Genomic DNA, 13,364 nt, shown 5'->3' with positions numbered 1-13,364 from the left:
GACAAAATGCGTGAAAAAGCTGTGACAGTTTTTCTAGCGTTTTTGCTGGTGAACAAAAACGGAAAAATGGAATCCTGGCCTCAAAGCAATAGAACAAAATCTCTGTGTCGACTCTTCCTGTGAGGTGCAGCTCAGGTATACAAATAGAATTGTGTGGCGATTTAGAACTTTTCACAAAATTTATCATGTGCCTTGTACAAGTATGGTGAATTTGGTGCAATTACACCAAATTTAGACCAACCAAAACAATCTACAAAAAACTTCTACCTAAACCAACATTGATAAATTTCCTCCATAGCCCATATTAAGCCCTTTTGGCTCAAGTGTATTTAATTTGTGTGTCCAGAAAGCTTCTTTTTTCCTTAACAGCTTTTTAAAACAGCCCAATCTATAGGTGATTGAATAAATAGGTTCAAATCCACAATTAGGTGTGAAAACACAATTTTCCCCATCCCAAACCATTTTAGGAATCGGGGACACTCTATATCACAACTGAAATTTCAGGTAATAGAAGAAGTCAGATTGCCCAGACGTGGTGGGTATATTAAAAAGCTTTTAAGGAAAAAAGAAGCTTTCTGGATACACAAATGAAATACACTCGAGCCAAAAGGGCTTAATAGGGACTATGGGGGAATTTATCATTGTATTTAGAGCTATTTTGTGTCTATTTTTTTGCGGAAAAAAAACTGCAAGTGTTTTTTTGCGTCTTTTTTTGCGCAAATTTTGATAGAACTTTTCATCCCCTTGTCTACGTATAATTCTACAATAGAGCATTTTCTACTGTAGAATCAATTTACTAACTGCGTTGTTTATTTTTTTGTGCCCAAAAAATGTGCAAACAGCATTTTCTTGCGCAAATATACACCACCTCGGAGGACACGTACCAAAAGTGTCTATTTTGGCACAGTAAGGACTGCTACTCCCATCATGGGACAGACTGCCCATGATGGGAGTTGTAGTCCAGGGGCTGAGGGGCAGATCGCACTGGGTCATTCTCTAGAGACCCGCTGTGATCCGCATTTATTAACTGTAAAAGTCGGCGGTACAAGCGCTACACTGCGCTTTCACCGGCTCCTGTATACACTGTCATAATTCATAATCCCCGCCACCGGGAGAGGGGAGCTCTGATTGGTGGATAGCTATTAACCAATCAGAGCTCCCCTCTCCCGGCAAGGATTATGAATTATAAGAGATGTATATAGGAGCTGGCGGGCAGTGCAGTGTAGACGCATGTACCGCCGATGCAGTGCCGTAGAATGAAATTTGCGATAGAATGAAATGCTCCGCCTCCATCACATCCTATTGGCTCACACTTAAATGCGTATTGCAGCGGGTCTCTGGAGAATGACCCGGTGCGATCTGCACCTCAGCCCTTGGATTACTACTCCCATCATGGGACAGAGTCTGTCCCATGATGGGAGTAGTTGTAGTCCCGCAACGCTCAGGGATGGCACTTACACATCCCCCGGCTGCGGGACATTTAGAACTACTACTCCCATCATGGACCGACTTTGCCCATGATGGGAGTTGTATTCCAGGGGCTGAGGTGCAGATCGCACCGGGTCATTCTCCAGAGACCCGCTGCGATCCGCATTTATTAACTATAGAAGTCGGCGGTACATGTGGCTACATCGCGCTGCCACCGGCTTCTATACAGTATACAGCTGTCATAATTCATAATCCCCGCTGCCGGGAGAGGAGAGCTCTGATTGGTCAATAGCTATTCACCAATCAGAGCTCCCGTCTCCCGGCGAGGATTATGAATTATGACCGTGTACTGTATATAGAAGCCGGTGGCAGCGCGATATACTACCGGCTTTTTAATTTAAATGCGGATCACAGCAAATCATTCTGGAGATCTGCTGAGATCCGCGTTTATAAACGGCATTCTGTTAACCCGGCGATGCGCGGCATCGCACGGGTTAACTGGCAGAAGCACCGCTGTTTCCAGCAGGGGACAACTTCTGCAACACCCCCCAGGACCATCTGTCGATGGTCCTGGTCAGCGATCACTGTGATTGGTCCCTGTGGACCAATCACAGTGAATGAGCTGACTGGGGGGTAAAGCTCATTTACCCTGCTCTGCCCGCCGCTAGAAGTCCGGGTACAGCAGGGGAAGATGACGCCGAGAGCTGCGGCGGGAACCGCGGCACTTACCGAACAGCTGGAGGAACACGGGTTGGCGGCGGCGGGTAAGTGGAGGTGGCGGCATCTGCATCAGAGGCAGCAGTGAAGTTCTTCACTGCTGCTTCTGGTAGTTTAAAAACTACAACTCCCAGCATGCAACGTCTGGAGGGCCGCAGTTTGGAGACCACTGTACAGTGGTCTCCAATCTGTGCTCTTCCAGATGTTGCAAAACTACAACTCCCAGCATGCCCAGACAGTCCAGGCATGCTGGGAGTTGTAGTTTTGTAACATTGGTCCTTCAGATGTTGCCGAACTACAATTCCCAGCATGCCTTGGCAGTCCAGGCATGCTGGGAGTTGTAGTTTTGTAACATTGGTCCTTCAGATGTTGCCAAACTACAATTCCCAGCATGCCTTGGCAGTCTGGACATGCTGAGAGTTGTAGTTTTGCAACTTCTGGAGGACTACGGTTTGGAGACCACTACACAGTGTTCTCCAAACGGTTCTCCTCCAGTTGTTGCAAAACTACAACTCTCAGCATGCCCTTCGGCTGCCTGGGCATGCTGGGAGTTGTAGTTTTGCAACAACTGGAGGCACACTGGTTGGGAAACATTGTCTGTTTCCCTACCTGTGCACCTCCAGCTGTTGCAAAACTATAACTCCCAGCATGCACTGACAAACTGTACATGCTGGGAGTTGTAGTTTTGAAACAGCTGGAGGTGCACGGGTTGGGAAACACTGAGTTAAGTAACAAACTCTGTGTTTTGCAACCAGTGTGCCTCCAGCTGTTGCTTAACTACAGCCCCCCATGAAGGGAGTTGTAGTTTAGCAATAATTGGAGGCTCCCTGTTTAGGAACACGCTGCAATATGTGCGCTTTTCCCAGGGGAGAGCGCAAAAAATGTACTAACCCATATTTCTTGTTTTTCTCTTCTTCTCATTTCAGATACGTGAATGCGGAGGACTACGTCGGATTCGGTGGTCTGCGACAATGACCAGCGTTTTTTTTTTTTCCAATAAAATGGTTAATGAGGGCTGTGGGGGAGTGTTTTTTTAAATAATTTTTTTTTTCAATGTGTCCGTGTTTTTATAATTGAATTTTTAGGGTTAGTAGTGGAAGCTGTCTTATAGACGGAATACATTACTAGGCCGGGGCTTAGCGTTAAGACTCAAAAACAGCTAGCGCTAACCCCCAATTATTACCCCGGTACCCACCGCCACAGGGGTGCCGGGAAGAGCCGATACCAACAGGCCCGGAGCGTCAAAAATGGCGCTCCTGGGCCTAGGCGGTAACAGGCTGGTGTTATTTACTCTGGGGAGGGCCAGTAACAATGGTCGCCCACCCTGGTAACGTCAGGCTGTTGCTGCTTGGTTGGTATCTGGCTGATACTGAAAATAGGGGGAACCCTATGCGTTTTTTTAAAATAAATAAATTAAAAAAAGGGTGTGGTTCCCTCATTTTAACAGTATCCGCCAGATACCAACCAAGCAGCAACAGCCTGATGTTACCAGGGCCCTCCCCAGCCTAAATAACGCCAAACTGTTACCGCCTAGGCCCAGGAGCGCCATTTTTGACGCTCCGGGCCTGTTGGTACCGGCACTTCCCGGCACCCCTGTGGCGGTGGGTACCGGGGTAATAATTGGAGGTTAGTGCTAGCTGTTTTGGGGGCTAACGCTAAGCCCTGGATTCTGTCTACTAGACACCTTGCACTACTAAGCCTGAAAATTCAATTATAAAAGACACAACACATTGAAAAAAAAAATGTTATGTAAAAAAAACACTCCCCCCCCCCCCCACAGCCCTCGTTAACCCTTTTATTGACATTTTAAAAAAAACACGCTGTTCATCATCGCAATCCACCAAATCTGACATAGTCCTCCACATTCACGTATCTAAATTTCAAAGAAAGAAAAAACAAAAAGTTTAGTAAAATTTTTTTGTTTCCACACACCAGCAAAAACGCTAGAAAAAAACACAAGAAAAACTGACAAAACGCAGGAAAAAGCTGGGACAGTTTTTCTGGCATTTTTGCTGATGGACAAAAAACCTCAATGGAATCCGACCTCAAAGCAATAGAACAAAATCCCTGTGTCCACTTTTCCTGTGAGGTAGAGAAGGAGTGTACGGTAGAGCGAGGGAAGGCGATTCTATATTTGCACAAGATTTATCAAAGTAGTGTACAGCCTTAGTAAATTGTGAGCAAGAGTGTAGTGGGGTAGAACTGTGTCTACAATAGACAAATAATGAAAAATTCCCCCCTATGAGCTAACAAGTTTTCCTGGTTTGTATATTATATACCTGTCTCTTATTCTTTCTATATTCAAATGCGTGATCCTACGGTAACATAATACTAGCGGGAGTGCATGATATACAGTCATATGTTTCTTGTTTTTGTTTACATAGCCAGGTGCTTTTCTGTTGCGTTTACCCTTTTTCCTGACCTATTGATGTGCTGTCAATCATCATTGAAACTCACCTGCGGTTCCTCTACACCCAGGAAGTTACGTATATAAGTGTGCTTTTTACTGTTGTCTGTATACAATTGAGAAAGGCTATACGCCGAAACACATCTTGCGAACCTGTAATATGCTATATTACTAAAATTGATAAAATTGATGAAGCAAAGAAGCTGGTGCCGGGATTATTCTGTTTATTACCCCCTTTAAAGGGGTACTCCGCCCCTGGCATCTTATCCCCTATCCAAAGGATAGGGGATAAGATGTTAGATCACCGCTGTCCCGCTGCTGGGGACCCCAGGGATCGCCACTGCGGCACCCCGCCAGCGAGCGAGTTCGCTCTGTGCGTAATGAAGGGCGATACAGGGGCCGGAGCAGCGTGATGTCATGGCTCCGCCCCTCAAGACACCACGCCCCCCTCCCATAGACTTGTATTAATGGGGCGGGCCGTGACGTAACGATGCTCCGGCCCCTGTATTGCCCGTCATTACATGCAGAGCGATCTCGCTCTGCGCTGTAATGATAGCGCAGTGCTGCAGCAGCGATCCCCGGGGTCCCCAGCAGCGGGACCCCCGCGATATGACATCTTATTCCCTATCCTTTGGATAGGGGATAAGATGTCTAGGGGCGGAGTACCCCTTTAAGCTCATTGAGGATATGATTTTTATTATACTCTGGTCTTCTTAGACCTCTGCATTCTGTCAGTAAATAGGAATAATCACATTCAGTGATGGAATGCATAGGTTTTGAAAATGTATGTGGATTTGACATACTAAGTATATGAGATAATTTTTAGAACTTTTCATTTAACAGTGATTCATATTTACTTACCTAAAATGTCCTTTTAGGGAGCAGATTTTATAAATCCATCTGCATCTACATTATAGTTTTGTACATACAAAGAGGCAAGGAATAGGGCACTCACCGGTCCGGTCTCGTGTGCGTAGGAACACAGTTGTAGATGCAGGACGTAGGAACACAGTTGTAGGTGCAGGACGTAGGAACACAGTTGTAGGTGCGTAGGAACACAGTTGTAGGTGCGTAGGAACACAGTTGTAAGTGCGTAGGAACACAGTTGTAGTTGCGTAGGAACACAGTTGTAGGTGCGTAGGAACACAGTTGTAGGTGCGTAGGAACACAGTTGTAGGTGCGTAGGAACACAGTTGTAGGTGCGTAGGAACACAGTTGTAGGTGCAGGATGGACAGACAAAGAAGCAGGGCTACCTGGGCGGGTGAGCCCGCCCTGGTAGCCCTGCTTCTTTGTCTGTCCGTCCTGCACCTACAACTGTGTTCCTACGACATGTATGTTTTACATTTCCAATAAAGAACTCCGCACACGAGACCGGACCGGTGAATGCCCTATTCCTTGCCTCTTCGTATGTACTGGATTACCTTGTGGTTAGTTCTTTAGTGAGCATCGCTATTTTGCCGGATCATCAGTGTATATGCCGAGTTATTGGACCGCTTGTTTTTCAGTAGACTGTTGCGGTTGTTGTGCATCAGTGGGTTGTCTTTGTATGACGAGTGGACTCAGTACGGATTGCAGTACTCACCAGTTTTGTATTTTGTATTTACATTATAGTTTTATTATGTTTGTCTTTACAGTGAATGGCGATCATGAACACATTTCTGGGCCAAACACTGTGGCCTCTATAGGAAACAACTTGACTAGCAGCGTCACCAGTTCTACACCTTCCCCTGGCTTAGGGTTACCGCCTGGGGCAAACGTAGAGTCATCTGAGTCCTGCTCATTGCTTTCAACTGCTGCCACCCCATCATCAGACGGTTTGCCATCTGGGTAAGAAGGGAAACAAAGTTGTACAGGATAGTAATTGTGCCAGTAGAAATGATCTGGGAGACTGAGGTATACAGAGGTTTTGTGGAGTCCAACCAGCCATGAATGTTTCATTATGTATTTACATGAAAGACGTTTTTCTCCTGACACAGAGGTGGCTTGTTTGTCTTCATAGGACAATCCTGTCCAGTTTTACACTTCTCTCTGGAGAAGCTTTCTCCAGTGTGCTGCATGCTACTGCCCCCGTTTTGTGGTTATATTTCCCAATAATGCTCAGATAACCACTGCTCTTAAACCTGCCGTTAAGCCTCAGCCTAGGCACGAGACATACTGCATATGAAAAGGAAAACCACTGTGTTAACTCGTTTCCTGCCAGTGACCAATAAAGCAAATAATAATAATAATTATTATTGTTATTATTTACTTTATTGGTCACTGGCAGCCAACTATAATACTCAAAGCACAAAAGATCACATGCTATACTGTATGGATCAACTTTTTGTCATACTGAAATTTTTGGTTTGCCCTGTTTAATGGAATTTTCTCAACACAGACAATCCCTTTAACATGTGAGCCATATGGTTGTAAATGACATCAAACTCAGCTGTTTGATCACCTCAACAGTTCCGGACTAAAGTGAATTGAATGTGAAAGCCGCACTTAGCCCGAAGTTTCCCTGCATTGACCACTATAGGCAAAGTTTAAAATGACATGGCCACCATTCAGATAAATGATGGTCCAAGCAATACTTGGACGTCTCAAGTTCACCAAAGTGAAAATTACGATTTGTTAGCGGATCTCTAAATAAGGGACCCCTTTTAAATCTCGCTATCTTCTAATAGAATGCATAAACGTGATGGGAAAATGTATTTAATTATAAATTGCATAGATTTATTCACAGGCAGGGAGCTTCCAAACTAGTGCTTACCCCATAGAGCAGGTATGTGTTAGTGCTCCATGAGCTGTGACCTCATGGGCTCGCTACAGACAGTTCTGTTTATTTACTTATGCAATAGCAACTCTTGTCCAGGCAGCTTCTATGCCTAGTTGAGATATACCGTATTTTTCTTCCCCAAAACCCGGGGGGGGGGGGGGGGGGGAGAGTTGGTGCGTCTTATACGGCAAATACACATTAAAACCCTGTCCTATCGCGGCGGTCCCTGCGGCCATCAACGGCCGGGACCCGCGGCTAATACAGGACATCACTGAATGTGGTGATGCCCTGTATTAACCCTTCAGACGCGGCAGTCAGCTTTGAAAGTGACACTAACCCGCTGCTCAGTCGGGCTGTTCGGGACCGCCGCGGTGAAACGCGGCGTCCCGAACAGCTTACAGGACACCGGGAGGGACCTTACCTGCCTCCTCGGTGTCTGCTCCGTGCCGGGACTCCCTGCATGGCCGGCGCTCTCCTTCGTCGTCATCACGTCGTCGCGCACACCATCCCGTCATCCAATAGGAGCGGCGTGCGTAGCGGCGACGGAGAGCGAGGATACCGGACAGCAGAGATGTTCCGGAGCGACGGGGACAGCCCGGGGACACGTGTTGGAGGGCGACATCCAGGGCAGCGGTGACGAGTCCGAAGCGGCGGGGACACGTGAGTATTACCTCCTATACCAGTGGTCTTCAACCTGCGGACCTCCAGATGTTGCAAAACTACAACTTCTGGCATGCCCGGACAGCCAACGGCTGTCCGGGCATGCTGGGAGTTGTAGTTTTGCAACATCTGGAGGTCCGCAGGTTGAAGATCACTGTCCTATACTTTACATTGTATTTGGTTCAGAATCTTTTTTTTTCTAGATTTTCCTCCTTTAAAATTGGGTGCGTCTTATATGCCGGAGCATCTTATATGGCGAAAAATACGGTATTTGTAGAAGTCTATGTACATATCCTGCCACACAAAACATTCTTAATAATGTCACGTACTTAGTGTTTGCCATATTCACACACAATACTGGTACTAATGCTACTAATAATGCTATATAGTAATTGGAATAACGTCATCAGCATTGATCAGGGGTTTACTTTAAAGGTGCTAGTGGAATTGGGCTCCCAGTTCTATGGCAGTTTTTGCCCAGCATGTTGGCATGTTATACCTCTCCCAGCTGGCATTATTTGTGCGAGGTGTAGCGGACCTTTGCTGCTCAGTGGGTCTTTGTACTGTCAGAGTTTGTTTGTGTAACAAGGGCGTTACCTGCTGCCTGTCTTTTGTACAAGGAAGGGTTAATTAGCGTCGTGGTCCTCGGAGCGGCTGTTTGTTTGGGCAGCGGTGAGGTCAGAGGCTGGGAGCAGTGTCAGTCACAGGTAATTATGGTTGTGCACTCACAGGCTTGCTCTGTGCTCTGTGTAAGGGGCTCTGTTCTCCACACACAGCTCTTCCTGCCCCAAACTCCTGGAAAACTTCTGCATCAACTGTGAAAACCCCCTTTATACGAGCTGGGACTGAGGGTCAAAATATAGGATGTTACAAGGGCAAATGCAATTCACGCTCTTACAGATTCACTCAACAATTCTGCAATAAATAAATGTATTATTTTTTTTTTTTTTTTATTCTTTTATTTTAATAGGGGAAACATATACAGTGGTCCCTCAAGTTACAATATTAATCGGTTCCAGGACGACCATTGTATGTTGTAACCATTGTATGTTGAGACCAGAACTCTATGGAAACCTGGTAATTGGTTCTGAAGCCAACAAAATGTCATCCAAAAATAGGGAAAAGTGAGGATGAAAGAAAAATAAGTAGATAACTAATACAGATAAAGCAAATCCTTACATATAAAAGTAAGAAAGATCTGCTGGGAGCTGTAATCACTGTCTATGTCAGGGTTTCCCAACCAGGGTGCCTCCAGCTGTTGCAAAACTACAACTTCCAGCATGCCCGGACAGCCGTTGGCTGTCCGGGCATGCTGGGAGTTGTAGTTTTGCAACAGCTGGAGGCACCCTGGTGTGGAAACAATAGTTTATGTAGAGGACAGGAGCTTCTTCAGGGTCCTATACAGTACACACAGTGTCCTAAATGGAGCCACCCTTACTTGGTGTCCAAAAGAGCAGCTAACCCTGGCCCAGGTACGGAGTAGTACAGAACTTGTAATACCTCCCTGTACTGTAGGGGGCGCTACCAGACACCAGTCAGTGCATACACTTCAGTAATAGAGGTGATTTACTAGTAAAATGCCCATTCTGATTGGTCAGTTCCTCCAGATGTGACACATTTCACAGATCTGGACTGTCTGTACATTGGATGTTGAGTCTGGTTTCAAGTTAGGATGGTCCAGAAAAAAACATTGTATGTTGAGGCCATTGTAAGTTGAGGGATCACTGTATAACACTGACACAATATTGTTTTTTATATAGTTAGGCAATAAAGGGATTTATAGTGTGACACTGTAGAGTGTTTTTACGTTTCTCATTTTATAAAAAAAATTATGTAGTCAGTTTATTTTTTAATTTTATATTTTTTAATTTTTTTTTTTAATAATATCTGTTTTTGGGTAAGCGAGTCCTGATCCATACCTGCTTTGTCTACCTAGCTAAGTAGTGACACATTTATTGCCCCTCTATTGCTGTAATGGTACCTTATTGTCATCATCAAGCTGTATGACCCATAAGTGTCAAGAGACGGCCCCAGTATGGTTGCTTTTGCACTCGAAGGAATGGAGATCCAAGGTCAGGTTGGTAGCTTCCCAGTGGACTCTCCATTGGTATGGCAATATAAAAAACAAGTTTTTCTTCTGCAAAAGCAAGCCACACCTGTCTTGGTGTATTTATATTTTGTCTCTTTCTATGGCAGTAATTTAAACAAACCCTAAAAATGATGTAATGTTTTGAAGGTGGTTGCATCTTTAAAGTGGTGGAAAACTTTTTTTTTTTTTTTTTTTTTTTTTTTTTTTTAATGAACTGGTTAAACAGATTTGTAAATGACTTCTATTAAAAAATCTTAATCCTTCCAGTACTTTTTAGCAGCTGTATGCTACAGAGGAAATTCTTTATTTTTTGAATTTCTTTTTTGTCTTGTCCACAGTGCTCTCTGCTGACACCTGATGCCCGTATCAGGAACTGTCCAGAGCAGGAGAAAATCCCCATTGCAAACCTATGCTGTTCTGACAGTTCCTGACAGCAGACAGCACTGTGGACGACACAAAAAAGAAATAAAAAAATAAAGAATTTCCTTGGTAGCATACAGCTGCTAAAAAGTACTAAAAGGATTAAGATTTTTTAATAGAAGTCATTTACAAATCTGTTTAACTTTCTGGCACCAGTTCATTTAAAAAAATAAGTTTTCCACCGGAGTACCCCTTTAAGCAGCATTGTCTGATCTGAGCAGCTCCAAGTTCAGTATAGGTAAATAATAATGTGTCAGTCACATGAATGTTCTTGGCCAAGAGTCCGAGAATACAGACACAGACGTGTGAGATGGGCCAGGCAGAAGATGGACGGGTAATGTGGAACACACAGACGGAAAGACTAGGTGTAATGGAAATGCAAACACTGGCTCTTCAGCGGCTATATTTGTTGCCCGTACTCCGTTATACCTCTTGCTTTTGTTTTGAGGAAAGCATGTTGCAGATTTTATGTTATATGGTGGAACCCAAGCTTTGCATGCGTCGTATACATAAAGCCGCATATTATGAGTGCAGTGTGTCCAAAGTGTTTCTTTCTTCTGCTTACTTGGCTGCTATTCACTTTTCTGTCTTACACAAAGACACTCTGTCTGTCGCTCTGGCGCAGAGGCAGCGGTTTCCTCCTGCAGTTAGAGAGGCTCATTGGCAGTGTAATTGAAGCCTTGTGCCCTGACTATACAGAAACTGGGCAGAGCTGCTGTGCCCACACGACAGCATAACCCCAGCAGCTTCTAGAGGGATGTGTGTGTGTGTGTGCTTGAGTCCAGCCTGCATCCCGCTGTGTGTACCATATGTTTGTATACTCTGGAGTGTTTGGATTTTTCTGCTTCAATGCAATACGCTAGTGCAGTACCTGCTATGGCAACTGTATAGGAAGCAAAGTACATTAATCAGGTCCTAAAGTGTTGCCCTGTAGACAAAGAGCTTGCAGTCTTTGGGCTGAGGCATGGCACAGCTCACATGTCTGTGCCAGTTTTACTGGATGTGATACAGGCATGAGTATGACGGAATTTCCAGTCACTGCCACAGTCTGATGCTCACCAGGTCACACACACTTTGGCAACATTCTTGCCATTTGTTTACATGAAAATGTATTTTGTAGGTGGCCTAGACAAACATTGAGAAAAACAGACACATTTTTGTGTATTAGTATGTCATGAAGTAAACTAATATATATATCAGTGTTTTTACATGTAGCACAATAATGAATAGTCTTTAACCCCTTAAGGACATCCGCCGTAAATGTACGGCACTGCATAGCATCACTTAGCGCACAGTGCCGTACATTTACGGCACAGCTGTGACATGAGCTGTGCTCACTTCATTCCCGACAGGTCCCAGCCGCTGTCAGCAGCTGCCGGTAAAGGTGGACATCAGCGATCGCGCTGATGTCTGCCATTAACCCCTCAGGTGTCGTGATCAATACAGATCACGGCATCTGCAGTAGTGCGGCACTTATAATGGCTGATCTGATCGCCCGCGGCACTGCCGCGGGGATCAGATCAGCCAAGATGGCAGACGGAGGCCCCCTCACCTGTCTCCGTCCGTCTACCGGGGTCTTCTGCACTGATCTGCCTTCCAGCAGACCAGAGCAGAAGATTGCCGATAATACTGATCAGTGCTATGCCCTATGCATACCACTGAACAGTATTAGCAATCTAAGGATTGCTATAAATAGTCCCCTATGGGGACTAAAAAAGTGTAAAATGAATGTAAAAAAAAGTTTTAAAAAAAAGTGAAAAAAAATGTGAAAAAGCCCCTCCCCCATTAAAGTTTTAAATCACCCTTTTTCCCCATATTAATACAAAAAAGCCTAAAAAAAGATAAATAATAAACATATTTGGTATCGTTGTGTGCGTAAATGTCCGAACTATAAAAATATAAATGATCCCCTACGGTGAACGGCCTAATCGTAAGAAAAAAAAATCAGCTTTTTTGTCACATCAAACTGCAAATTTTTTTTATAAAAAGCAATCAATAAGTCACATATACGCAAACGTGGTACCAAAACAAACTACAGATCATGGCGCAAAAAATTAGCCCTCACACATCCCATTAGAGATGGTCAAAATAGGGCAATTTTAAACAAAAAGCTTGAGATTTTTTAAAAGCAGTACAATAATAGAAATGTATGTAACCATGGATATCATTTTAATCGTATTGACCCAGAGAATAAAGAAAACATGTAATTTTTACCATATGCAGCATGAAAATGACCCCCCCCCCCCCAATTTGCATAATTATGATTTTTGTTTACATTTCCTTACACAAAAAAAAATTTGGGGGGTTTACCATACGTTTTAGGGTAAAATGAGTGATGTCATTACAAAGTACAACTGGTCGCGCAAAAAACAAGCCTTCATATGGGTCTGTGAATGGAAATATAAAAGGGTTATGGATTTTAAAAGGCGAGGAGGAAAAAACTAAATCGCAAAAATAAAATTGGCTGTGTCCTTAAAGGGGTATTCCAGGCAAAAACTTTTTTTATATATATCAACTGGCTCCAGAAAGTTAAACAGATTTGTAAATTACTCAATGATGATGTCACGTCCCGGGAGCTGTACATGATGGGAGAATATCCCCAAAGGAACTGCACAGCTCCTGGGACGTGAGTCATCAGAGAGCAGTTAGACAGAAAACAACAACTCAACTTCAGAAGCTAATAACTATTGGAAGGATTAAGATTTTTTTAATAGAAGTAATTTACAAATCTGTTTAACTTTCCGGAGTCAGTTGAGTCCTGAAGGTTAATAAATGGGCTATAAAGTAGGAATTATTTCTATTATAATTCAGCACAGATAGGACCAACTGACATGTATTTTCTATCAAGGGCTCAAATCCTTCTTCACCTTCTAGATGCATTCTA

At 44.1% G+C, this 13,364-nt stretch overlaps 1 protein-coding gene across 1 annotated transcript in view; it reads left to right on the top strand.

The window, feature by feature from the left end:
- The window catches only part of WWP2 (WW domain containing E3 ubiquitin protein ligase 2), a 79,266-nt gene that overhangs the window by 43,797 nt on the left and 22,105 nt on the right, over positions 1 to 13,364 (top strand). Inside the window, exon 6 of the mRNA XM_056525911.1 lies at positions 6,188 to 6,380. Coding sequence (XP_056381886.1) covers positions 6,188 to 6,380 — 193 coding nt within the window. The remainder of the gene's footprint in view (positions 1 to 6,187; positions 6,381 to 13,364) is intronic.

Source organism: Hyla sarda, chromosome 6 (genome assembly GCF_029499605.1).
Source record: "Hyla sarda isolate aHylSar1 chromosome 6, aHylSar1.hap1, whole genome shotgun sequence".
In the NCBI taxonomy this organism is placed as follows: Eukaryota; Metazoa; Chordata; class Amphibia; order Anura; family Hylidae; genus Hyla; species Hyla sarda.
Note: the sequence above shows the minus strand (reverse complement) of the source record. Positions and strands in the feature narration are given on the sequence as shown.